General features: G+C 41.0%; 8 protein-coding genes across 8 annotated transcripts; 5 read left to right on the top strand and 3 right to left on the bottom strand.

The window, feature by feature from the left end:
* Nucleotides 1-3,773: 3,773 nt before the first annotated feature.
* MELLADRAFT_73252 (uncharacterized protein) lies at nt 3,774-5,182 on the bottom strand (the record flags this gene model as incomplete). Its single annotated transcript, XM_007416482.1, has 4 exons — nt 3,774-4,254; nt 4,348-4,480; nt 4,564-4,786; nt 4,879-5,182. 4 exons carry the CDS (start codon nt 4,979-4,981, stop codon nt 4,246-4,248), a joined length of 468 nt encoding a protein of 155 aa, XP_007416544.1.
* Nucleotides 5,183-6,735: 1,553 nt separating this feature from the next.
* On the top strand, nt 6,736-8,813 carry MELLADRAFT_68036 (uncharacterized protein; the record flags this gene model as incomplete). Its single annotated transcript, XM_007416525.1, has 5 exons — nt 6,736-6,953; nt 7,029-7,345; nt 7,421-7,869; nt 7,933-8,151; nt 8,247-8,813. The coding sequence occupies 5 exons, from the start codon at nt 6,736-6,738 to the stop codon at nt 8,811-8,813; spliced, it is 1,770 nt and encodes a 589-aa protein (XP_007416587.1).
* Nucleotides 8,814-14,343: 5,530 nt separating this feature from the next.
* MELLADRAFT_93810 (uncharacterized protein) lies at nt 14,344-15,106 on the top strand (the record flags this gene model as incomplete). The annotated part of the gene is made up of 5 exons (XM_007416526.1): nt 14,344-14,346; nt 14,411-14,542; nt 14,623-14,727; nt 14,821-14,920; nt 15,033-15,106. 5 exons carry the CDS (start codon nt 14,344-14,346, stop codon nt 15,104-15,106), a joined length of 414 nt encoding a protein of 137 aa, XP_007416588.1.
* Nucleotides 15,107-16,077: 971 nt separating this feature from the next.
* MELLADRAFT_39912 (uncharacterized protein) lies at nt 16,078-16,816 on the bottom strand (the record flags this gene model as incomplete). Its single annotated transcript, XM_007416481.1, has 4 exons — nt 16,078-16,233; nt 16,300-16,390; nt 16,468-16,562; nt 16,625-16,816. 4 exons carry the CDS (start codon nt 16,814-16,816, stop codon nt 16,078-16,080), a joined length of 534 nt encoding a protein of 177 aa, XP_007416543.1.
* Nucleotides 16,817-17,616: 800 nt separating this feature from the next.
* MELLADRAFT_50497 (uncharacterized protein) lies at nt 17,617-20,013 on the top strand (the record flags this gene model as incomplete). The annotated part of the gene is made up of 5 exons (XM_007416527.1): nt 17,617-17,854; nt 17,929-19,422; nt 19,498-19,577; nt 19,665-19,776; nt 19,867-20,013. 5 exons carry the CDS (start codon nt 17,699-17,701, stop codon nt 20,011-20,013), a joined length of 1,989 nt encoding a protein of 662 aa, XP_007416589.1.
* Nucleotides 20,014-20,193: 180 nt separating this feature from the next.
* MELLADRAFT_75818 (uncharacterized protein) lies at nt 20,194-21,001 on the top strand (the record flags this gene model as incomplete). The annotated part of the gene is made up of 2 exons (XM_007416528.1): nt 20,194-20,286; nt 20,381-21,001. The coding sequence occupies 2 exons, from the start codon at nt 20,238-20,240 to the stop codon at nt 20,824-20,826; spliced, it is 495 nt and encodes a 164-aa protein (XP_007416590.1).
* Nucleotides 21,002-22,562: 1,561 nt separating this feature from the next.
* Nucleotides 22,563-23,100, top strand: MELLADRAFT_29000 (uncharacterized protein; the record flags this gene model as incomplete). The annotated part of the gene is made up of 2 exons (XM_007416529.1): nt 22,563-22,811; nt 22,894-23,100. Coding segments are annotated over 2 exons (456 nt in total), but the record flags the coding sequence as incomplete, so codon positions are not given.
* A 1,190-nt stretch (nt 23,101-24,290) lies between these two features.
* MELLADRAFT_93806 (uncharacterized protein) lies at nt 24,291-25,968 on the bottom strand (the record flags this gene model as incomplete). The annotated part of the gene is made up of 6 exons (XM_007416480.1): nt 24,291-24,844; nt 24,935-25,030; nt 25,106-25,420; nt 25,505-25,561; nt 25,631-25,802; nt 25,912-25,968. 6 exons carry the CDS (start codon nt 25,966-25,968, stop codon nt 24,291-24,293), a joined length of 1,251 nt encoding a protein of 416 aa, XP_007416542.1.
* Nucleotides 25,969-27,092: the final 1,124 nt, after the last annotated feature.

The raw sequence follows: 27,092 nt of genomic DNA, 5'->3' as shown, positions 1-27,092 counted from the left end.
ACCAAAGTTCACAAAATATTTTGCTGGTCTACATGCACTGACAGTGAACATGCAAGCAAGTTGATCTACCTTATGAAAACCCATGTAATGGCCAATACAAGCAACATGTATCATACACTACACCAAATGTCATCTTTACCGGGCGGTAAAGAAAACTACTGACATAGAAAAGTCCTGAGGGAACAGGAAGAGAGCTAAAAATCTGAAAAAATATGCACCTTGTTCCTAGATGTTGGGGCGTCATGATGAGTATTTTTTTGTATTTTACACGCAGATCTTGGTTGATGTACTAACAATAAACGCTGAAAATCAACAAAAACTCACATGTAACAATACCTGAAATTTGGGTCATGAGTATAGGGGTTCTCAAAGTAGGCCCGGTTTGTAAAAACCCAGTTGACCCAGTTGACTTTTTGGCTGTGATCTGTCAACAAATGTCAACTCGATACACAAGGTTACTGCCAAAAAGCAACCGGGTCAACTGGGTTTTCTTGAAACCGGGCCAACTTTGCGAACCCCTTATGAAGACAATATTTTGTGGTCTAAAAACTTCAATAACTTTTGCAATTCTGCTCCAAATAACTCAATTTTTGGTTCATTCAAAAGCTAAACTATTCTCCTTCACACTTCATAATGTTAGTAAGGTGCTATCTAGTCATTTAAACACTCTACATATGTTCAAACAGTTCTGCATGAATAGCTCTGTAGGATCTTTTTTAGACCAGCTACAGATGTGATGTCTCAATGAAAAATGTAGAGGAAAGGCTCACCTTTTTAATGCACTTCAAATCGAGTGATTTGATTCAGAAATGCAAAAGTTATTGATGTTTGAAGATTCCAAAATCCTGTCTTCAAAGTCAAGGGCCAAATTTCAGGTATTGTTACAGGTGGGTTTTTGATGATTCTCAGCCTTTATTGTTAGAGCATCCACTATGGGTGCGTTAACGACGCGATTTAGCGTTACCGTAACACTAAAATCCAGACAGGTCCACTATGGACCTGTTTTAGACATGCGGTCCGTACGACCGCGTCAAGTCTTGCAGTCCGCTTGTTCAAATCTACGAAAGCCTACGACTTGATTTATCGTAAACTTTTGGCGCATCCAAACGGTCAACAGCCATCCAATGATCTATCTCCCATCCAGCTCTGCACTCACCACCTTCACTCAAAACCTTCCCTCTTCCCTCGAACCCTCAGCTTGTTGATAGTAGCTGTTTACTCCGGATTTGCTAAAAAAAGCACCTTTGTTCAAAAGAAGTCATCTCGCGCGATCGATGTCACCAAGATCAAACAAGAGGTGAGAAAGCTCTTTGCTGATTGTCAAAACCTGAAGGCATCAATTTGGTTCTTTCTGGTCACCAAGGTAGTCATCAGCATAGGCTGGGTGAGGTGTGGTAAGATACTTTAATTCGAGTCTCGACTTTGCCATAGCGTGTATAGTGTTCTAAGAACAGATTATCGTAGTTAAATCCTATGTTACATCATCCCATAGTGGATTTCATGCGGTTAACAACTTAGCTACAACACGCATGATTAAATTTTGCAATCAGGACCGCAAAATTTACGATAAAACACCCTCAACATAGTGGATGCTCTTAGTACATTAACCAATATGTGTGTAAAATACAAAAAAATACTCGTCATGACGCCCCAACATCTAGGAACAAGGTGCATATTTTTTCAGATTTTTAGCTCTCTTCCTGTTGCCTCAGGACTTTTCTATGTCAGTAGTTTTCTTTACCGCCCGGTAAAGATGACATTTTGTGTAGTGATAACATGTCCTCTATCACAGCCTTTACTTGTCAGGTGATCCTCATTGACTGTTTCAGTACACTGATCAAGAGTGCAGCATTGAGAGATAAGAATACTCACATCCCTTCCAAAACAAATCATAGAGGATTTCATGTTTCAATCCAGCAGTTAAATTGTCTTGGCAGTCAATGCTTCTGATGAAACCTTATTTTGTCTTTTCCAATCAAGGTGGAAATGGCATCTATAATAAGTTGTACTCTAACACATCCTTTACTTATCAGACAATGTCCACAGACTTCTCTGTATTCCTGGCAAGATCACAGCACTGATAAGGATGATTCCAGTCTTCAAAGAAAAGTCATGATGTGGTTCTATTATTATATTAATTGTATCCAAATGAACATGATAAGCTTACTTGTCTATGACAGTGTATTTATCTATACATTCAATAGCACCAATATTGATACCAAGTATAATCTGAAACCTCTCTATAGATTTCCCAAAGTTCAGTTTCTTATTCTAAGAAATCATCTGGCTATATATTACCTGGAACATGTACTCATTTTCTGACCATTTCCTTGACATGTTTTCACTGAAATTGAGAAGACTCATGATGAAGACTTACCAAATTGGAGATTTTTTTTGCATATAATTAGGGATGTTTGATTGTTTTGGATTCAATTGTTCTTGCCAGATTTGATGCTGAGAATCTTTGATTGTGATTTGGTGATCCTGAGGAAAGTTAGTTCCAATACATGTTTCTAATAACAAAAAATGGTCATGATTGGATACATAGAATCCCCAACATCTTGGTTCCTGGGTACCATGAAGAAAAGGCTTTGAATCTAGTTAAAGATCTCTATAAATCATCAGATGACCCTTCAATCCATTTAGTGTTAAGTGACTAAATAATTCTTGTCCTAATTCTACAGATCCTACACATACTTAGACACCTGTCAGTATTTTTGGAAGCATTGTTACAGAGGAGTGATTTTCTAGTCAAAGGTATAAATTGAATTACCTATTTTATTACACCAGAGAAAACTAACAACTTGAACAGCCATGGGACCCAAAACATGAAGAGTTCTAGCTTTGAACATATTGATAGATGAAGCATTGGCGATGTACATTTTGAGCTCAATGTGAGAGATGAAATTAATAGGAGACATGTTGAAGAAAATTTGTGACACAATGTCGAATTTGATAGGTCATGAGTTGTAGAACAGAGTCAGATGTGATTAGTCATCTTATTCCCTCAAAGCGATGTCCTTTCATATGCTGAATTATTATGTGGACTAGCAAGTGTTGCACTATACAATTGATTGAACAGCAACCAAATACAATGAACAATAAGCAGAAGATGATTTTCATAGAAGGACTCATTGGTTGAACTGAGAAATTGAGGAATTGAAAAACAAGATACCTACACTTGTTCATCAACTGTGGTGGAATAGGCTTTTTTCACTGGCCTGTGTTGGAACAATGGCAACTACAGCCACGTATAAGCAAAAGCAACAAAAGACAATGAATGATAAGGAAAAGTCACTTTTGTGGAGCACAATTCTTTGAACTCGGAATCATAGGAACTTGAATAAGTGCATTGGTAGAGGATGCATTAAACCAATATCAAAAGTTTGTGTTCACAACATTGACCAGTTGTTTGAACAACATTGAACAACATTGATCAAAAACCTTGATCAACATTGAACAACAATGACACAGAGATGATTCATGCATGTGCCACAAATTGGACACGCCAAATATTGGACCTACTATTTAATAGGATAGACAAATAAAGAAACTGAGCAAACAAAAAGGTTTTTAGTTTATTTTGGTATGAAATTTGAAAGTAAATCAATACTGTCGTTCTCGAAAAGCTTGTCCGGGTTTTCCCGCAAAACTCGAGCAATTTGGCGGGAAAACTTGGACAAGCTGTTCGAGAACGACAGTACGTTTCCTCAAGTTAAAGGACCAACAACTCAACTGTAGAGGATAAGAACCAAGAATGGTTCATGTGAGTAACTCCTATCTTTTTAATATTTAAATTTTAGTACATTACAATCTGTTACAAAAAACACACTCTCCCAAACAAACAAAAAACATACTACTGATATTTCATACATGTCCAAATAGGATTTTTTTGGACGTAAAAGACGAATTGAACAAATTCCAGATTACAATCATAAAGAAAACACAAAAAAACATCCTACAAAGTAAAATATACTGAAAACTTAAGCAAACAAAATAAGACGATTGAGTACGTCAGAGGTTAGGAATGATTTTTTTTTCTGTTGATGAGTTGTTTTTGTGGTGAGGAGGGATGTTGAGATGTAAGGAACGATAAAAAATTTTAAGAGTATCAGAAGAGTACTGTTCTTTTTTGACAACGAGAAGATGTTCAATCACTTGAAGTTGATCATGAAATCATCGAATCCAATAAAGTATTGATCAACTTATAAACAAATCAACCCCTATAAGCCTTACCAAATCTCTTCAATGAATCTAAAATCAAAATCAACACCAATCATCAGCAAAAGGCCAATAGATGAACATGTGTATCACCAATCGATTCGGTCGAATGAAAACTTGACTCACATTACCAGCCCCTCCTCGACCTGTACTATGAGCCGAATTCTTGGTTCGTTCATCATAAGCTTCTTCAATCCTACGATCTTCTTCATCTAGTTGTTTTAATTTCTCAGCTTGTTCTGCTCTTTGACTAGCATCTCTAAAACCAAAATCGACATCACAAAAAAGAAAATCGTCAGATCAAGTTTCAGTTGAGGTAAGAAGAGTAAAAAGTAAACGAACCGACTTGGACTACGTATGTTACCTGCACCACCACGGCCATGTGATCTGGGTGAAAGGACTCGTTTGTTTCTTTCTTCATTTGTTACCAAATCTTCTTCGATTGAAAGTTCATTTGGATCGATTGGAACACCCGATTTCACTAGGTTTCCAGCCCCACCTCTACCAGTTGTAAAGATCTGTTGATGAGCTGTTCGACCTCTATCTTCTGATAAATCACGACAAGCTGAACAAAGAAAAATGAAAAATATGAGAATGGTTTTTTTGTTGAGGTAGAGTTTCGGATGGTGATGTGAGTCAAAAGTATCGAGACTTAACTGCTAGTTGGACTATGAGAAGTATCAATGGCAGGCGGAGAATGAGAATTATAATGACGACTAGGACTAATAGCGTTTCTAACTTTTGCAACAAAACCGGTCATCTTGATGTGAAGAGAAATGAGTTGATGGAGTGATTAGTTTCAGAGATGATTCGTTGAAGTTGAAGAAGTGGTTTGGTTTTGAGGAGTTGTGTTTGTAGAGTAAGTATTTTCAATTTGGATGATGTTGGAAGTGGATTTGTATAAGAAAAGGTTCAAATCCGTGAATTGTATATTTGGTCGATTCTCATAGCATATCACGTCATTTTGGTCTGCTGATTGATCGGAGTTGGTCTGGCAATGGCATGACCATGTGACCATTTTGGATCCATCGAAGCCACTCACACTCAGTCTCTACTCTCTACCCATCAAATGATCACACATCCAACGATACATGTAGACCGATATTACATAAAAGTTCATAACACAGCTTACTAATCAGCAGTCAATTGTGCCGAAGCGGAGATCCGATTGGGAAGAAGATTAGGTGCAGAATCGAAAATAATGAATACAATCCTATACAATCGCTTAATGAGAAATTGGGAATCTTCAACCGTGAAGGTCATCATGCTCGAAGGCTGTAAAGCCAAGCCGCCAGCAAGGTCGATAACCAAGTTTGGAATCCAAATCTACAACTTTTCCTCTTGGCCGCATACATATCACCCATTCATCTCTTCAAAATCAAATACGAGAATGCTGTGTGATGAGTTTACCTACTTGAAGGTTAGATTCCGATTAGAAGTTCCTACTCAAGAATTCAACCAGATCGAATGACACCTTATCCACCTCCTTGGCAACTCGAAAATTACACGCAATCATTTACTTGGTACATGGGAATATGCGATGAACTCCAACTCCGCAAAAGGAGCCGACGCGAACCATACATATGCATACGCATGCATTCAGCAATCAGAGGTAGGAGATTATTTTCATGACCAGGTGTCTGAGCGGTCTACATTGAAACATACTTGGCTATGCACGCAGACCGGTGTCAATCATGTATCAACAGAAATCCACTGAATGATGACATTGCTTTGAGTGTGACCCAACCAAAACCAACATATCACAAACAAACTGATCAGTGACTGCCAATCGAAGCATATCTTCCTGATAAGTTTTGATGCAGCAGGCTCAGCACAGCCTTCTTGAAGTGTTTTCTCGGATGTCTGCATATCTTCCTTACAACAACACCGCAATCGCTCCGCAACGCTATGGATTCTGGGCCGTCTCCATTGCGTTGCGGAGTCAGCGCTACATTTCGCTTTGCACTGCGATCGCTATAAGTCACGATTTTCTCCTCTCGGCCTTGCGGAGCGAAATAAACGCTATATTTTCGCTATATAGCGTGTTATAGCGGAAATCACTATACAGCGTGCTATGTAGCAATTCAATTTGTAATGCATCTTGCTAATTAATGCTGAAATGCCTGTTTGATGGCATTGAGGATTGGATTTAAAATCCTTGTTTGGATTTCTTTTTGTAATCGGAGCACAATTGTAATTTGTATCGAGCAAATTCGAAATTTCTTGAATGGCATTAGAATACTCTCTCATCAAATTTGTTATCGATTCAATTACTGTCTCTTTCATAAAGAATGAAAAAGTTTCAAAAAGTTACGGGCCTTGAGGCCCGTGCGCGAGGCGGATGTCGGCGGGTACAGTGAAGCCCTGTACCGCCTTTATTGCCTGTAATTTGGATACAGAGATCCACCATCCGCCTCTACTAATGATTGATCTACTGTCCACCACGATAACAGAAGATTGCTGAATCCCTTCCTCCAATCCTCCACGGCCCCATTTCCGGTCCTGCCTGCCCAAATGGGGGTCCAATATCCATTAGGTTTCCCGGTCAAATCGCCATCTGGATCCCAATTCATCTCTAATCGACTTCAATCAACATTGTCAAGAACAGCTTCCTTTGATCGTTTCATCACCTTCTGCCTTCACTCCAACACCATGTTCAAATCCAATTCATTAGCTCAAATCGCCGCCGATGACACGCCCATTGGCGAGAGGCCTTACCCAAGCCCTCCTCAGTGAGTTGACTTGGATTTTGTCATCTTTGTTTGGTTCGTTTTCGATTTACTGATCGATATCTTTATTCATGATAGGGTTATCATACCCCACGTTAGAGCCTACCCTGTCGCTCCAAAAGAAGCCACTCCTGCCTTATCAGACGTGACTCCAGAGTCCCCGGGCTCCTGGGAAATCACGGGCTCACCTCGTGATCCCCCATCGCCTCCCATCGAGATCAAAAATAGTCAGTTTCCTCTGCCACATCCTCAATTAATAATTTCTGATCGCTTTGGTGAATTACATATAGGTATCACAAAGCCTTTTGGGGAACGCGATGCCAGCTCCGAGATCGAGATCATCAGTTCCAACCTACCTCCTAAACGTCGAATCGTATCACGAGATGTCAAACCCAGTGAGTACTCATAATCCGTTTGGACCAATTTGAATGGCCCGCTGACATGGTGGCAACTGCATGATTTTGCAATAGGTATGCCTCCAACGGGCACTCGAGGTCTTGTGGTCAGTTTCACCTTGTACCTGCCGAAGGGTCATGACCTTTCTAAGGGTCCGCCCAAGAAAAGCAGCAAACCCGTCTATCAGCCGATTCCGCTCCCAGTCACCACGCAGACCTTCCAGATCGACAATCATTCTCTCCCTGCGTTGAAGGAATTTTTGTTTGATTTGGCCAGCAAGGTTGACAACGATACCTCGCATGGCAACACTGCAATCCTCAAACTTGCCGACACCGGCAAGAAGGTCAAGATCTTTGCTTTCATAGCCCGGCACCACTTTTATGCCAAGGATCACAACCGCCTCATTACCAGCGACGAGGTGCTGAAATCTTTCTATTCAGCCCTCCCCCACAATCCGGTTGGAAATTGTGGCTTCTCGGTCACTATGGAGAATCCGACCAAAGCGGCCCAAGCCGCCAGCGCGGTAAGTCGCCCTTCGCTTGACTTCTTTGTAGCTTTGTACCTAGACTGACCTTTCAATGATTAGGAACTTACCAAGAGCCAAGGTCGCATGCGTGCGCAACACACCTTGGCTAGTGGAACTACAACCACGACTTCCGATGTGGCCCATTCGGCACCTATCGCGCCTGAAAAACAATATCTTACCGCTTTGCAAAACCGTCACGGCTCCCTCCGCACCAACAAGGGCGACGGCTGGCAAATCTTCAACACTAAGGATCTTACTCAGAAGATGGAATTGACTACCGTCACATGGTCCTTTGGGCTGAAGAATTGGTAAGCCTTTCTGTGTCGACCGTTTCTTTTTTTTCCCGCGTGACCTGATGTCATATGGTTCATCAGGCCAAGGAAACCCCAGATGTCACCATCGACGTCCCTCCGATCAAGGTCTATCCACAGGACTTCATCTGGCTTGATGTCCTTCAAAAGCGACCTACTTCTACAGCCTGCACTACGCCCATGTCCACCACGCCAATCGCCTCGGTCAAGCGGGTCAAGGTCGAAGAGGGGCTCATCTTCCCCCTCGGCAGCTATGCTGAAATGCAAGGGCACTCCATCAACATTGATTACAAGACAATACGGCGTATTCACTGGTGTGCTACCATGAAAGAGTATCTTCAATGGTGTGATATCGAAGAATCAAACATTGACCATGACGTCAAGATCTTATTAACGCACGGTATCCAGAGCTTCCGTCGCTTTTTATTTCCCGATGTCTTAGAAGCGAAGACTATAGCCTCATGGGGGATTCTCTGGGACACCGCAATGGAATTGATCGCCCGAGCTCGCGAGTTCTATGTGTACCAAGTGGCACTTGAGCAACAAAAACTCAACAGTCAAAGGATTTATGATGACGACATGGAATTGTTACGCCAAAGCGAATTGCGTAACAACCCTGTATCTCATTAGATTACTATCCCCTTTACCTAAATTTGTCTAGTCTTGAACGATCAACTCTTAGCTGTATGATTGATGTTCCGTTTGATTGAAAGTAAAACATCCCCACTCAATTTCATTTTGAAATACTGAAAGATCCACTGTGCCCTACCATTGCCACCTGAGAGCTTGCCACCTTGCCAATCCATTCTCATAATGACTTGTCATGTGCACAAGTCATTCAAGACTTGTTGTGTCATATCATTTCAAGATCTTCATGTCGAGTGGAAGACCCCAAAGTCTTCTTTCTCACATGTCTGATTTGTCTTACGTACGACCGACTGAGTATCTAAAACAAACTTATGTTCTCAATACGTTTTGGACTGTGTGTCTCAGTCCCAAGTCAATTCAAATTGGGTCAACAAGCTCATAATAGAATGGATTGCTAAGAGCTAAGAATAACATCAAACTGAACAGTATTGTTTCCGTGAAGTTCTCACAACAAGCATACAAGCATAGGATAGAGAGTGGAAAAACCAGGACAGAGAGAGACAGTACAGAATCAACGGTCGCACAGATTTCTTTTGGAAACCTTACAAAGTCAATAAAGCAATAGTAATTTTATATGTGTGTGAGCCATCGTCACAGCGACCATATTTCAAGCTTGAACATGACCACAAAACCCCCGCGAGAAGCGATAACTACTCCTGACCTTGAAGGTTGTATTCTTCCCAGTAGCGGTTTGTGGCGTATCCACAGTAGGCGAAGAGGGGTTGTAATAAAGCGCGGGTGAAAACCGTTCCAGCCAGTAACAACAGATAGCGTGCCTTGTCTTCGTGTTCAAACCACGCCTCTTCACGACGCAATCGGGCCTTCATACTGTGAAAACAATTTTCAATTGGGTTCATGTCGGGTGAATACGCCGGTAAGTAAACCAATAGGACCCCAGCATCTTTGCAAAGCTGGTCAATGAGACCCCCGTGATGGACGCGGGCGTTGTCCAAGATGAGAACAGAATTGACTCCCGGGTATTGGTTCATCACCGGGAGCTAAACAAAGAAACAAGCGAATGGGGGAAGGAACAATATGAGTAACTGATGGGAAGAGTGGCATCAACTGTACTCACTAAGTCTCGAGCAAGGAACAATTCCACGTGAACTCGCTCGACCGGCCCTTGAATTACCACACCCGCGATCATACCACGCTCCGATACAGCCGGAAGAACAGTCCAGTGGTCTTTATCAGTCTGGTCGATCTGGCGCCGGCTTTGAGTTCCTTTGGTCGCCCAGCTCTTCCTGCGAAGGGTGTCCTGCCCAACGACTCCGGATTCATCTGATTACACGAGTTTGAGCGGTTAGTAAGATGACGAAACAGAAGCCATAGAATGCAAGATATACTGACCTATGAAAACCAAGTATTCAGGTGGAATTCTAGCCACCCTGAACATATAATCTGTTCTATCCTCAGCGGACTGTGCAGCATGGACTCGCCGAGTTACCACATGGGAGAGTCCTAATCGGGTATGCAACTCGCGGCTGAGCGTGGCTTGAGATATAGGGATTCCGATGATCTGCACAAGTTGGCGTTGGAGTTCGTCAAGGTAGATGGAAGGGTTATCGTTGACTAGCTCATTGAGGACGGCGAAGTGAACATCAGATAAGACATGACGGCGGCCTCGTGTTTGGTAATTTTGAGGGTCGATAACAACTTTGTTGGTACGCTCGTAGAGCCGTTTCCAACGCCAAAGCGAAGTGGCTGAAATCGATGTGCGAAGAGTAGCATTGATCATCTGAAGGTCGACGTTGTCCATCGCCATTCGGGTGGCGAGGAGCTTGATGTCCTCCGAATAGCTCTGGAAAACCATATGGCTGCCCGGTGAATCGTGAGAATGTGGAATGGAGTGGGCGGATGGAAGGAAGGGATGGAGATGAGGTTGGCGGTGTTTTGGGGTTCGTTCTCCTTGAGGCCTTTGTGGACGGTACCCGAAGCTGCCAGAAGGGTTGGGTATCCCATGGGTATGGACATGGGAACTTTGTCGAACTGTGGCACTCAGTATCCGCCTGGCATACGCCTCGCGCACGGGCCTCAAGGCCCGTAACTTTTTGAAACTTTTTCATTCTTTATGAAAGAGACAGTAAATTTGAAATCAGTTTAGAGGTTTTTATATCTGAAGCTGTATTTGAAGTTTGTGAAGCGTTAAAGAGACTAAATCTTATTCCCATATTCAGATGTTGATCTTGATCAATTTATTAACACCAAAAGCAGAAAACAATTCATCAGTTGTAACATTTAGGATTTCTTGAAGATTCTTAGCCACCAATCTAATCAACAATTGGCCATGACTCAAACCTAGCCGTATCTGAATCATTAATCAAGATCGGATTCAATCGTTCAAGATTTAAAGTCTTCAATCCCTGCAAAACCCGATGTTTAGATCTTTCAAATGATGAATCGCTCAAAGAGTTAAGATTGTTTCAGGTGTGTAGTATGATTTGATTATAAGTCGTATGTGTATGTCATGAAGAAAAGAATTCATGAAATGATCTTAATGATCTGGGATGTGAACTTGTAAAAGTTTGATAGATAATATTCGAACCTGTAAAAACAAAAATCAAAGGTTGACTGTTTTGGATTGGTCATGGGATTAGAGAATGAGGTTTTGATTGATTATTTAGCTTCAGAAGATGGATCAAAACCTTTAGTTAGGTTTAGATCAATAGTTATGAAGCTGATCTAGATGGTGTGGGTACTAAACCTAGCAAAGTCCCTCTTGGCAAGCGAGCGTGCAAGAGAGAGTGCGGGTACAGGTTGTTGCTCCGCTATATAGCGGAGCAATCACAGCCTCGTCTCGTTGTGGAGTGGTTTTTACCGCTACGAGGTTTCTGAACCTCGGATTGCGGAGTGCAGTCACCACTACATATAGTGGTGACATAGCGGCATCAAAAATCGCTCCGCAACCGCTCCGCAACCACAATTTTGAGCGGAGCGGTTGCGGTAGTGCTTACAATTCACATTTCAGTATAGAATAATGCCTCAATCAATGGTCTAGAGAGTTGTGTCTGTCTCTCCTCAACTTCTTACTACCATCTCAAAAGAGACCTGACCCATAAATATCTGTCTCTGAAAGGAATGACTTCCGGCTCTTAATTTTTTGATGTTTACAATCCAAAGCGAAAAAACACAGGGCTCTTCAAACTTTTCTGTTGACTATCAACATGGTTGTTGTAATTTGATCACCGAAATCTTCAGAGAGATGTGGTGTACCTTCTCCTTGACTGTCAAAAAAATAATCTCCACCTGTGAAAATCTTCCTGCCGTTTATGCATTACCAGTGGGGTCATTGGTTGTGTGAAAATACTGCAACCTTTACCCGCACATCCATGTATATTTGCCATGATGGCAAGAGTCAGATTGAAGATCTGAACAGGCCTCAATGTAGCATTCAAAACTTGATATATAATGATCAATAGACAACAAAACAATTGCAATAGATGCTTCATTTGACAAGGATGATCCTCTGGCTTTGGGACTCGGAGTAGGAGAAATTAAATGGTACTTAAAGTATAATTGTAAAGAACATGAGTTGACAGAGGCTGAAATGGTAAGTCAAACATTTATGAGAGAGAGTATTGGGTCCATTTGATGACCAGTGACATTATTGTTCAGCATCTGTATGATAAGCATATCAAGAATACAAATTGTTGCTCTAACTCCAGCAATACATGCTGCATCCCAGGAGCAGCATGTTCACTTGAAGTTTCTTGTGCGGAAGTCTTGGTATCAATCTCTTGGATATGTGATTTATAGGGCACAGGTGCATCAAAACCAACATCTCAGTCACTGTCAACCACGGCTGTCACAGAAGCCAGTAAGGTCTTGTCATCCTTGAAGCTTTTTCACACTGCAGTGAGGTTTTTTTGCGGGCCCTGATTGCTGCAGCCTTACCGATTTGATTCATTGAAGCCACTTGATCTTATACATGCAAAGTTTATCTCAGGCAGGTAAGTAGCTAGCAAGTTGTGATGTTGAAATCTTATGTCAAACTATGGAGAAGAAGCAATTGAGTGGCCACTTGAGAATATAAATGCAAAGGTCCAACATCAACATTCAGACAAAAGGTTGCAGACCCAAGCCACCACTGTTGATAAAAAAAGTCTTGATCCAAGTTTTGATAAGAATAAATTTCTGCAGCTGTTCTTCTTGGCCACATGATGAATTCAATGTTTGTAGAAATCATGAAATGTTGGGTCATTTTTTCTGTCCAATGAAACCTGATTGAAGGTTACATCATGATTGGAACTTTCTTTTGAAGGATCCAACAAGACCACATGATGCTCCAACAATCTGCTTGGCCACTTGAAATTTCTGCTCAAAATTTAACCAACCACACATAATGAATTGCTCAGCTGAACTCTTCATACAGAAAAATTCCATCTGCTTACATTTGCTTGAATCTGGATGTAGAGAGTCAACAAACTATTTTTAGGATGTTTTAAATGGTAGAATTGATTTACAACTTTTTCAAAGTAACAAAAAAAGAAGCAAGATGTTTTTGCATTTAACAGCAGTCATCCTAATTCTTAGACTTTCAAGCCAGGCTTCATTCCTGGTACAATACTATCATTCATGGTGGGTTTCATCTAGATTCAATTCCATACTCATAACAACCCTGAAATGAGATGAGGACAAAACTCATTCCAAACCTGTTTTTTCACACAGCAATCAAGGATGGAGAGGCAAAATAATCCCATTTCTACTAGTCTCATCAATGGAACTTAGCTGGGGTCCTGGCAATTGGATTGCAGTTTTGGAGAAAATAATTTGTGTCAACGTACTGGTTTTTACCTCAGAATGCAAGCCCCTGCTGCTCCATCCAAGGACAAATGCAAAAATCTGCAATTTGGCATCCCATCTAACAGATATACAGCAAGTTTTAATGCTCCTGTTCACCATATACTCAACTTCTGAGGTAGAAGAAAGGAAAACATTTATACAATGGTTAATTTTTCTTGTACCTTGCAGGTTTCTGTTTAATTGAAAAAAAATGAGCCAATAGGTGTAATTCAAAGTAAAAACACATCAAAATCTTCATTCAATTATATAAACATCATGCTTGTAAAACAGTGGTGGTAGTGGTGAAAGTAAGTGAGATTCCATGTTTGACAGAATTTTTTGGACAGATTTCCAATGAGATTTGATTACTGGCTTAAGAAGCTGAGATAGTAATTGGTTTGATTCATAATTTAACGTGACTTGAATGTTAAGTTGAAAGTGTTGTGTTTTGATGGATCAAAGGTGAAGAGGCTTCTGAATTTGATTTGGATGAAGGAACTTGAACCCAAGATATGTAGCGCTATGTAGCGTAAGCGTTATGTGTCTGTATATCACATGCTACCATGACACATTTCACATGTGACAGGCATGTCAGGTAGGCTTACACACGCGTCATGACGTACCGAGTCCGACCCCCGATTCGAGCATAATTTACTTCTGAGGAGTCCACAACAGCGTCGCAAGCCAAAGGTAAACCCTCTAGAACACAACTTCACCGCATTCAAACAACATGGTTCGTGATCAAAACTCTCTACATTAGAAATGAATCAAGCTAACAATCGTTTAATCAAACTCAGAGTTCTTATAGAATTGTTCCAACTACTCAACCAACAGGTAGTCAACCGGCTCCAGGTGAAACTAGAGAAGGATGGGCCAGTGCCTCACACTCTCTAGCACCTCGACATCCATTAGAAAACAGGCTAGCTGAGGTTCATTCAATTCACGTCTGCTCATCAGTCTTGATTCGAAGATCATTGATGTCTGTCTCGTGATATGATGGTTTTTGAAGTGGAATGAAACTCGAGACAACTTTCAACTTACTATGCAACGTGATCTTTATGGAATGGGCGCTCCTCTCAGGTTAATGATGGAACGTGACCTCGTAAGACAAAATGTGAGTTGAATGAATAAAGCTGACTATACACGTATTCAACAATATACTAACTTGCACTCGAATTTGAATTTGTGAATCACGATCCTTTTGTAGACGATCGCCTTGCCAGGACGAGTCCAACCATCAAATATTCATCTCGATATCTTGATGGGTCGAGATGAAACTATCAATGAATCTGATATGTTTCTACCAAGTCTGTACCCCATCCTACTGTTGAAAAATCAAATTGGTTTGTACTATAAACTGATCGATCTCATTTTGTTGACATGTGTAAATGTCAATGTTTTCTTCTTGAACTTGGCCAGACTTAGAAAATGGTCCATCGAATTTGGGTTCAACTGACTTTCGATCAGAAATGGAAAAGAAATACAAGGTTTGAGTATTTGTAGTCGATCACAATGATATATGATGTTGGGCTTCTTTTGTATCTTGCTCACACAAAATATGAAGCTGTTCATCAAACAGTCTTGTTGTAAAATTGTAAGGTTGGTGGATCTGAAGCATTTTGAGGAGAAAGATCTGTCACAACCGGTGATTCACATCACAAGTGTGATTCACATCACAAGTTGTTTACCTGATCAAATCATCGTAGAATTGAACATGATCCAGATACATACGTGTAGATACGGCGTGCTCTGAAATGCGGTGAGAAAGGCTCACTCCTTGCGAGGATGGATGCTATATTGGATAGTAGGAGTCGCTTCGCTATCTGATTTCTTTGGTCATAGAGATAGACTGATCGAAGAGAAGATTACCAGATCCTACCTTGAATGGAGAGTTTTTGAGATGATCTGTTGCCTAAGACTCATACTCTGGATCTTATGAATAAAGGGTGGCCACCTTCGAAAGAAAAATGATGTGAAGCAGTTAGTTGCATCAGATGAGAACATGAGGAGACAGCATAAGTTTACTGGCTCACATAAAGCTGGAATTTCAGACACACAAAGAGTTGAGTGTTGCGATGAAATATAAAAAGCAAGAATTGAAGTTTTCACCAGAAGCACCAGTTGACCACCCACAAAACAACATTGATCTCGGGACAGCAAGCAATCCAGTTTTCAAACTGACCCGAGAAAACTGAAAGAATCGAAACATCAACTTTTGCCATCCACAACAAGAGAGACAATCAGATGAGGCCTGATCACAATGCAAAAGACAGAATCAAATTCTCTAGATAGTCAAGCTATGCAGTCAAATCCGGGGGGGGGTCCAGCGTAAGACCATGATGAAACTAGAAAATCAACAGGCTGTGCTTTGAATTTCTTCTCTCATCCATGTGAATGGGTACCACATGAAAAAATGTGAATGGCACAAAAGGCGATAGCTTCTCATTTCCATTACGGATAATGTTCACTGATCAAGCAAGACACGTTTTGATTTATTCTCAATCTCATCAACTAATTTAGTATGCGCCTTTGTAATCTCATCCAATACCTTATTGTTAGATTTAAAGTCATCTTTTGTAATCAGATTTCCATCAAGGTCTTTCCTACTCGCTTTTTGAGCCTGTGATGACCAATCAGCAAAGATAATCAGTTTTTTTATTCTTAACGAGATAATCTTGGTACTTACCAGTTGTCTAGAATTCCTGATCACACTCCTGGCTTGTTCACAAACTTGACCGGCTTTTTTAGAAAGGAGTTGTCGGCTCTCAGTCGTCAACCTGTTTAACCCAAAACAGCAGTCAGGAATCCAATCAAACGACAACTTCAGTTGAGAAGGGCTTGGGGGGGAACTGACTTGGGTATCGCCAAGTGAATTGATCCATCAGGTTGAAGATTAGGAGTCAGATTGAGGGATGAATCATATAAGGCTTGTTCAATCATTTTAGTATGCTAAAGATACACTCAAGTCAGATCGCAGTTTTTCCATTTCTAAAGCTACATAGTAAACATACCGAAGCGTCGTAAGCCACCACCGAAAGCTTAGTAGGGTCCAGAACTATGACCTGAGCAAGTCCTTCAATCGGACTACGAATCCCTCCTTCAATCTCAACTTTAAGACCATCTAAATAAGCAGGGGTGAGTCTCCCAACTCGATTGACAATACTCTTAATCTCTACTCTTAACTTGCTTACACCCGAATTCATTTCTTTCTCAACCCGACTGGCATCGAACTTTTCTTGCGCCTCTGTTGCTGATTGTTCATTGTTACCTTTTAGATAATATAAAATTAGGTATCATTCGCCAGACGTTTGGGTATTTTCGTTCATCAAAGAAGGAGGAACTGACTCGAGCCGCGTGTAGAGGCTTTCTTAGCTAAGGATGGACTGAATGATGTTAAAGGTCGGATGGGAAACAGATTTGAGCATGGTGAAGAGTTGATACTGGGTCGGGTTAGGTTCTTGAGAGGTTTGATTGGTATCCGGTGAGCTGAAGGGACCAACTTCCTGAAGGAACGACTGGCAAGCGACATGATGATGGGTGTGTTCAGCTGAAAATTTGAAAAGTGTAAATACCAAAACAAGTGTATGAGCTCTAAGATCTAGGCATCTCAGATAATACTCCTAACATTTAACCGTCCACTGTTTACAGAATGCCTGAACACATTTCCTCCAATGCCATCTTGTCAGATTTTATGGTATGGTGATCAATCAAGACTGGATGAGCTTGTTCAAAAAGCTGGTATGAGCTTCGAGGTCTTGAAATCTGGGGACACCCTCATCACCTTGTGATAAACCACGCGCCTGTTTTGTTCTTTCTGTGCAGTGCCGCCGATAGCCTGACCATGCCTTGATATTTAGGTGTTTAATCCTACCACATAGAAGGCTGTCAGAAACCGATTGTAGATTGGAATGCTTATACAAAATAACAAGATGGGTGAGGTGATGATTGAAAACCTGATCGGCAATTTGCATTAAACGGATCTAGTCGAGTCGAACGGTCAAGCATCACTTCAAGCTAAAGACTCAAATCAAACATATTACTTCCTCAAGCAACCTTCCTTCATTCTCATTAATCAAGAAACAAAAATGGCTGCAAAGGCAAAGGCTGCTGCCAAACGGGCCTCAAACAACAAAAAACTACCTAATGCTACACAAACTAAAACCATTGCTATGCTTCAACACGATCCTACCAGACCACCACCTCTGAATCCAAAAGACCAAATCATCTTTAAGGAAATCCTCGTTAGTCTTTGATTTCTCATCTTCACACTTGATTGTATTTGAATCTAACTTTGTCGGTCGTGACCTTTTTTCAGCATCAATACGAAAACAAACAATACACGGCTGGATTAGAAAATTGTAATGCTCTCTTAGCTAAATACCCTGGTCATGGTGAAACTACCGCAATGGCCGGTTTACTTCATCACTCACTCAATGATAAACAAAAAGGTCATACATTAGTCAAGGCTGGTATGAAAGCTGATTTCAAGTCACACATCGTTTGGCATGTCAATGGGATCATTACAAGGGCTGATTTGAATTATGCAGAAGCCGTCAAAAGTTATGCTCAAGCTCATCGACTTGATCCTGAAAATAATAATATCTTACGTGATTTGGCTGTACTTCAAATTCAAATGAGACAGTATGGTGCTTATGTCGAATCACGTTGGAAAATGTTACGAATCAATAAAAGGTCTCGTACAGCTTGGATTGCACTAGCGGTGGCCTACGTTCTCAACGATCAAAAAGATGCTGCACTCGAATTATTGGACGCTATGGAGAACTTTGAGGTTACATATGAGCCTGATCGTTGTTTTGAACGCTCTGAGCTCACTCTCTTCAAGGCTTCTATCACAACACCACCTCAAAAAGCACTCGAGTACCTAGAGAGTCATTCAACCGATGTATTAGATCGATCTGGTTATCTGTTGGCTCGCGCACGACTCCTCACGGATCTTGGCAGAACCGAAGCAGCTGAATGGGCTTGGCTCGACCTCATCGATGGTAACACGGAAAATCGGACTTATTTGAATGGTTATATCAATACCAAAACACTCGATGGGCAATCGTCGAATATGGAAGTCTTGACAAATCTTACTGAACGTTATCCTGCTTCTAAACTCATTCAGCGTACCATCCTCGATCACAGCTTTGGCACTCAATTCGAAGCTGAATTAGAGTCATATCTTTACAATAGATTTAGCAAAGGCATTCCCTCAGTCTTCAATGATCTTAAGCCACTTTTGGCTGATCCTGAAAAGGCTCGTATCATTCAAGCCGTTGCAGAACGGTTACGAAGTCAATTTGAACATAGCAGTGATGCTAACAAAGAATCACCTTCGACTTATCTTTGGATCTTACATTTCTTGGCTCAACTTTATTCTTCTTCACACTTTGGACTCACTTCTCAAGCGCTAGAAGTCGCTCAACTTGCCATCCAACATACACCTACTCTTCCAGACCTCTTTCTCTCATTAGCTCATATCTATAAACGAGCAGGGGCTTTTACAAAAGCAGCAGATGCGTTAAGAGCAGCGCGAGAGTTAGATGGTCAGGATCGATTCTTGAACTCGAAATGTGCAAAGTATATCCTGCGGTCAATTCGAGCTCAGACCGATCGAGAAACTCAATCCAAACTGCTTACAGAGACAAGAAAGCTGATCGGAATTTATACACGTAAGGATGCACCTGATCCAGTGAGCGATTTAGTAGAGATGCAGGCAATATGGTACGTAGCCGAAGAAGCTGAGGTCGGGTTGAGAGTGGGTGATTGGGGTGTTGCATTGAAGCGCTTCCATCAGATTGTTGACGTTAGTATCTCTCATCTTATTCTTCTCTTTCATATAGACTAGGTGTGTTGATGGCTCTTGAGTTGCATGATGTAGATCTATCGAGTATGGGAGGAAGACCAATACGACTTCCATACGTATTGTACACGTAAAAGTACACTCCGATCATATACCAAGTTTGTCTCAGCTTGTTCTCACTATCTTTCTTGATCGCTAAAGACTATCCCAAAGCTCACAGACGCTTGGTACCTGATAACCTGTAGCTTACTCAAGTTTGAAGATACCCTTTACACTCATCCTCAATACTTTCGAGCCGTTTCACAAGCGATTCAAATATATTTAACACTTCATGACCGTCGTTCAGCTAAAGATAACGTGATTGAACCCAAAGAATTCAATATCCTTGCTCCACCTGAGCCTAACCAGTCAGAAAGTACAAATGCTAATGGCACAACCCCAAGCCAGACAAATGGAAAACCTGAAGAGACTGCAATGAGTAAGAAAGCATTAAAGAAAGTAAAGATGGCCGAGATGAAAGCAAAGGCACAAGCTACGATTGAGGCTAAGAAAGGTAAATGTTTCTCGTATTTTACTGGTTTTGATCAAAGCTGAACATCAGGTCTTTTTGTGGATCGGTTTGTATGTTCTTTTCACTAATAGCGATGTCGAAGATGAAAGGTCAAGATGCGACCACAACAGCTCCTACACCTGAAGTCGTACCACCTATAAAGGATGATGATCCGATCGGAGAAAAGTTGGTCAAGACTGAAACCCCACTAGAAAAGGCAGTGGAATTACTTAAACCGATAGAAGTTAAACTTGGTCAAAAGGGTGTCATGGAAATGGAAGTTTGGTTACTTAGATTCGAAATCGAGTTAAGGAAAGGTAAGTTCTTGATCTGTGTTTTTGATTTCTTGAATCTTGAGTCTCTTCGAGTAACTTTTTTCCTGATGATTCGTGTACTTCTGGGGGAATAAAGGGAAACCTCTCTTGGCACTTAGAGCCTTACTTAAAGCTCGAAGTTGTGTTGAATCGATTACTCCCAAGATCTATCATGCTATGGAAAAATTACAAAAAGAAGTTAAGGAGAATGAAAGTATAGAAAAAGAAGTGATTCAGAATGGACTTGGATCGATCATAGAAGAAGTTGAACGTAAAAAACGAATTGATGATGATGATGAATGGAATCTAGCTTTCGGTAAAGATTTAATGAAGTTTGTTAAAGAAGAAGGAACTCAAGATTGGAAACTTGGGTATCAAGCATGGGAAAGATTAAATAAAGATGAGGAGTTTAGGATTTTAGGATGTAAGAAATGGGAACTTGTTGAAGGATTTCAAGTTAAAAGTGATCAATTAAATAACCAAGATCAAAAGAGTGGTCAAGAAGGAACAGATGATAAATTGTTTGAAGTTAGAGATTGTTGATTTATGTTTGTTTGAAGAATTTGTGTTTGTTGTTTTGTTTTCGATAAGGAAGATGATCAGGTAGGGGTTTTCAATAATTTTATAACTTTGATTATTCATATGTGCAGGTAGAAATCAAAGTCAAATATATACAGCAGTGAATTTGGTGGGAGATAAATTTGACGGACATGATGTTATATCTTCTAAAGATAAATATGTTCGAGTGAGTGGATGAAAGTCAATGAGTTTAGAATAACAAAACAATGTTGTGTGTATCTGTGGTAAGAAGTGAAGTTGAGGATTTATATGACAACTCCACATGCATGGTTCATTTTCTGGTGAGGAGGCAGGGACAGGAACAAGAAGGGTACTATGTATGTCTGACGCATCAAAAGATTTCACTCCATCACTAGGCTTTGATCTATGAAAAACTCAAAAGTCTAGGGATTATATCAAGACGCAAACGCAAGATGGGCAGACACTCTGGCTTGAGAGGATGATCAGGTTAAATCATCTCCAACGCACCCCTTTGTACATACATAACAATTCTGAGGCGCGCATAAGATACAAACTCGTTTGAAGATCAAAAAACAATCCTCCCTAGACTGCTCGTGAGAGAGAGGAAATGACTTTGTTGCAGTCCAATTTCCAGCATGGGAGATATTGGAAAAGTATCAATTTTTTGAAGTGATATCATAGAATAATTTTGTTTGAAAAGTCGAAGGCGCAATATTGTGATATGAATTGCTTCACGAAACGCAAGGAAAAGGTCATTCCATTCCATTATCAAAGATCCTGAAGTCTTCTGACTGCAGGGTAGTGCACGACTGAGTGATCGAGTGATCTAGGTTGTGTTAAATGTCGGTTTTGGTCAGCTTTCTTTGGATTTCTAAATCCGGTATAAGCCAATTTTGATCACATCAAATGCGTTCAAAAGCAGGTCTTCGAGTTCCAAGGACTGGAAAGAGGAGTTCCTCGTAACACATTTCATTTCCAAAAGCTTGACCAAATCCTCTGCCAAACTGCTCGAGTTTTGCGGACAATCAGCACACATAGACCGCGCACACGTTGAGTTGCATCAAAAATTGAGTCGGCTTTACCTATGAAAGTAACTTGAGCGGCATCAGCAATGAGATCCTCAAAGAAATCAGAGATGCGCCTCTTATTCTACATTGTAGCGGTATAATTTTCATCACAAATAACTCCAAGAGGGCTTTCAAAAATTCACGATGAGTTGAATTCCTCAAAATAAGTCTTGCCCCCTACTGACTGATGACTGGGTTTTAGGAGGCGTGACCAAAAAAGAAGAAAAGTCAACTTTGCTTTACATTTGAGATTTTGAAAAGCAATCAAGCTGAACGTTTTGATCAGCATTTCTCCATCAGAACTTGTACTTCTAGTGCTTCAGCTGAGCATGATTTTCTTTTTTCCCTCTTCATACGAAACATTTTTTTCTCAAAAATCATTCACCTCATTCAACACTACAAGGAAACCACAAAGCAAGTTTAAATATATTTTGGCCTACTAGAAGCTAGCTCAGAATGACTTCAAGTTCAACCTCTTCGTCGAATGGGATCACATTCAAAGTTCTTTTACCTCAAATTAATCATCCTCTATCTGGTCCTCCACCAACTCCGCGCATCAATATCTCAGGGCCTACGACTTTGAAGAGTTTTCCCCTTCAAAGAGTAGATTTCTTGAATAGTAATTTGAAAAAACTAGTCTTGAAGCGTCCTACATCCATCTTAAAGTGTAAAAAGGTCTTAGGACGTGGTGATGGTGGATCTGTTTATGAGGTTAGGTATCCATTGATGAAGGAATCATATGCTTTGAAGGTTGTCAAAAGAGGTTCAGCATTTCACTCTACTGATAAATTCGGAAAAGATGGAATTAGAACTGAAATCACTTCAGCAAAAAAACTCCGACATCCTCATATCACCGAGTTCAAGGCGGTCTTCTGTGACTTGGATCATCATTACCTCTTAACTGAAGTATGTGGACATGGCGTAAGTTTCTCCTTGATTAAATTCATTCTGAAACCTCGAAAACTGACGCTAAACTCTTGATTCTACTTTCCACAAAAAACAGTCTTTGCAAAACTTTTTAGATGACGTAAGAGTTTTCAATGAACCTGAATCAAGACTACTAATGCTTCAAGTTGCTTCAGCTGTGAATTATCTCCATCGAACTGGAGTCTCTCATAACGATCTTTATCCTCGTAATATCTTGGTAGGACAAAGTTCGAATGATAAAGGTTTAGCTCTCAAGCTCACTGACTTTGGTTGGTCGGAAATTAGAGGACCTGAAAATCATCAATTCGATTCATCCATGTCAGATCTGCTTTATACCGGGTGGTCGACTGAAACAGACCTAGAGCTTCTTCCTGAGATCTTGTGAGTTATTTGGAACATTCAAACTATGTTTAATTTCTGTATATCAAATGCTAAACTGTTGGATCCCATTTTTTTTACTTTATTTAGGCCTCGCCTTCTCTTCAACCTAGTTTCAATCCAACCTATTGACATTGAAGATCTACCAGGAAGTAGTGATTTATTAAAATCCTTACTTGCTCAGATATCATCAAACTCTCGTAAACAACCTCAAACTTCGATTTCACAACTCTTGGCTCATCCCTGGTTTTCTCAAGGTGAATGTTTCATTCGAAAAATTCCTTTCGTTATTGGTCGTGCAGCGCGCCAACAGCCTACCTATAATCACGTAAATCGTCAACAATCTGACATCAACAGACGGGAGGTGGCGGTGCAGTTGGGGTTACAGCCGTTTTTTAGCTTATGATGAGGTAAACTCGGGAGGAGGTGTTGTACTGTTCATAGAGCTGTAAAATGTTGAATTTAATTTGTGGTATAGAAATATCAAAAAAAAAATGTGATTAAATTATTTCACTCTTGACGTCTCAGGGGGTTTGAAGGATCACTATAGTATCAATGAGAAGCAAATAGTCAAAGTTCTCTTTGCCTTTGATTATCTTACTCTTTCACTGTAGATTGGGCAAAACAGTGTACTGGATTTCAAATTATCAGGAGAGAAACCACTGCCTTGACTTTTGTTTAAAATGTCCATTGTTTTGGACTCTTACGTGGACCAGGAAATATAGCTAACAAAAGCCCTAATGTACTCGAAGGCTGGCAATACTTGCCAGTTATTTTGCAGATCTTTGGAAATGTCTTAAGGGACCTCCCGCGAGGGGATTTCCGTAAATCATCTTGGAATTACGATGTCAACATTTAGTCTATAGCAGTCACATCTAATCCACTATACATGCCTTGATCAGGCCTGAGGATGATACGTGAGTGAGGTAATTGAACTAAATTTCAAATAAAAGTTAAAAAAACATATACAAACAATATAAAATATTTACGATCATGAAGAGCTAGTCATCATTAAGGCTATTGACAAGGGAGTTTGATTTCGTTCAGAATAGCAATGAATTTGTCCTTTAGATGCCAGTTATCGATTTTCAACCTCTATGAAATATATGACGTTGGCATTCGTAAGTCTATGAGTCTTAAGTGAGGTGGTGGTGGTGGTGGTCGAGGTGGTAATGTCCTTTCAGGTGATTGATATCTTTCGTAGTCGCTATAAACAGATATAGGCGAATTGATCTCGTAATAAGATTTCCTTTCAGTAAATGATTTACAAGGTCGCATGGGCAATGAGATTTCCAAGTGAGATAAAGATTTTTGTGTTTTGGTTTTGGGTTGGGGTTTTGAAGGTGGTAATGATGGTCGCCAGATATTCAACCAACTTCGCCAGACTGTCAAGATATCCGAATCGACAAAAAAACTAGCACCGATGAGCGGAAAAGTAATCATATACATCGGTAGCACCCAACCATAACTACGAGACAAGGTAGTTCGGTACCCTGTTGGGCCTATGCGTAGGATTAGGTAGACCAATGCACCGAGAGCCGAGAGAACAGAAAGAGACACGAGACGTAAAAGTAGGCGGGTGTGTAGCTTTGATCGGATGAATGAACGTGTCCTTCTTCGAAAGAATAGATATGAGATCACAGCTGCGACTATATAGAAAAGATGAAGCTTCCGTGGTTTCAAAATCCCGACTAGACTAGACCTTGGTTGAAAGGCACGCAGAAAGAATGTGGACTTACAGCCAAAGATTGTAGCGGGTGCGAAGTGGCACATCATTACCAAGCTCACTTTCGTCTGCGTATCTTCTCCCAATGCCATACAAGTGAATTGATCGGCTGATTTGGATCGAGACGGATGAACACTTCAGACTTCTACTTCTCAACTTATCGTAACAGAAAAGCGCGACAAACCATGTACAGTCTTCCATTCATGCCTATAAAACGCTCGAGCAGTGATGAAAGGCGCAGGTAGCGATGTGAGCAGTGGAATTGCTACCAGAAAGTATTCCGACAAGATCAGTCGGTCGGCGACCATAAGGGCTTCGGTGAAAATACGATGCCAGTTGACTAGCTTCTTGTGTCTTTTCTCCAAACCACAAGGAAGTTCTATGAGGGTACTCGCGCTACTTGTACGTTTGTCCATTCTTGTGATTCGTGAGATATCCCATATAATCCGTAGCACTTCTCCCGAAAACGCAAATGCAAAGCCAGGGATAGCCATCCAAACTAGAGATTAGGCGAAAGTGCGCGATATGAATGAGATCGAATGTCAGGAACCTCAAGAACGAACAAACTGTGACTGTTGCGTACAATATGCGACGAGCATGGCGTTTGCTTGACATAACCTGAGGTGTGGCCCAGCCGGTACTGTGATCAAGTCATACAAGTTCAATGAGCAAATTCCCCATGCTTTCGGTTTGAAAATGACTTACTCACAATTTGAACGAGTCACTGGAACTGGCTTTGCTATATCCCAAATTCCACCCATGAGTGGCATAAGTGAAACCCAGCTGGACAACCACGCTGTGATTAAGAAAGCAAATAAAACGGGATGTCGATGTTTGTTTCCTTGGACGATCGCACCGAGTAAGGCGCCGATGAAGAGAATCTGAAAAATCTACACACATTGAAAGTGATCCATCGATCGAAGCTCATCAACATGTTTCCTTTCCAAGGTAAGCTGGAAAGAAACTTGTGAATCGAATCAGATGACTTACAGCAATGCCCCAAAATACCTTTTGAAGCACAAGAACAAAGGGGCGGCCACCAGGCATTCCCCGAGAAGAAGGAAAAAAGTATTTATCACAAGAAAGTAAAAGTGAACTTGTCAAAGGATTGATTCCAGACCGCTCCTCGTTATCAGACCGGCGATCGAAACCCCAAAAGAAGAAAGTTGAAAAGGGGTTAATCTGAATATAACGATATGATCACAAGAAAGATGACAAGGCCGATCCACGGAATTCAAAACTCGCACGGCGATGTCTATTGGCTTTCGAAAAATAACAGAATGACAAAAAGATCGAGAGTAGCTCAGGACTCAAACTAACACATGGGGAAGAGGAGCAAAACCAATAGAACTTCGGAACCGCCACACCTAACTAGGTAGCAAGGGGAATTTGGCCGACAATGATCCATGGTTCTTTGGTTGTCTCAATGGTGTAGTGTGTATTCTATTCCCTTGTGTTACCTTCCCCGTGTCTAAAATCTGTAGTCACATCCACCATGCCGCATTCTCAAATTCCAAACAAAAATACGGATGCCAAAGCATTTGATAGCGCCACTCGGTGCCGACTCTCGTCGTCAAAGCAGCGAAGCCTTGGGGCGGAGGATATACACGTGATGATAGTATGTACATAAGCTTAACTAAGCCCCTCTTATTTGTTGAAAAGTTTTTTTGCAACGGGCTGCAGCACACCGCAGCGATCCAGCGTTGCTTCTGAAGACTGAAGTGCCAAGTGTGTATGGAGAGATTGAGAATGACCACCTTTGAGTATTTCAAAAGCTCCTATATAGTATCAATATCAATGATGTGGTCAAGGAGTCAAGGACGACCCTAACCCAGTCCTTCGAGTTCTGGAGTTGGAGTTTTTGTCGAGGATCATGGTCATTGCCAATTGCGCGAATTTGCCTCCGCCCAGAAAGATCAATGCAGTTAAACATCATCATTTACATATGATATCCTCTTTATCTCAGAGCCTGTGCTCTTGATGGCTGCGATTCAGAATGAGAGTATGGCCAAAATATTCCTCATGGACACACTTGCAGAAAGAGACACTGAACTTGCTGTAATGATATGAGAGATCCATTACTCTCCGGGTGTGGGGTAGTTGGGTGTGTGTAGAACCGTAGGTTATACATGCAGAGATTGTGTTATTATCACCCAATCCCTTCTACTCTT

Source organism: Melampsora larici-populina (genome assembly GCF_000204055.1).
Source record: "Melampsora larici-populina 98AG31 unplaced genomic scaffold MELLAscaffold_61, whole genome shotgun sequence".
NCBI lineage: Eukaryota > Fungi > Basidiomycota > Pucciniomycetes > Pucciniales > Melampsoraceae > Melampsora > Melampsora laricis-populina.
The sequence above is the reverse complement of the archived record's forward strand: the minus strand, read 5'-3'. Positions and strand labels throughout refer to the sequence as shown.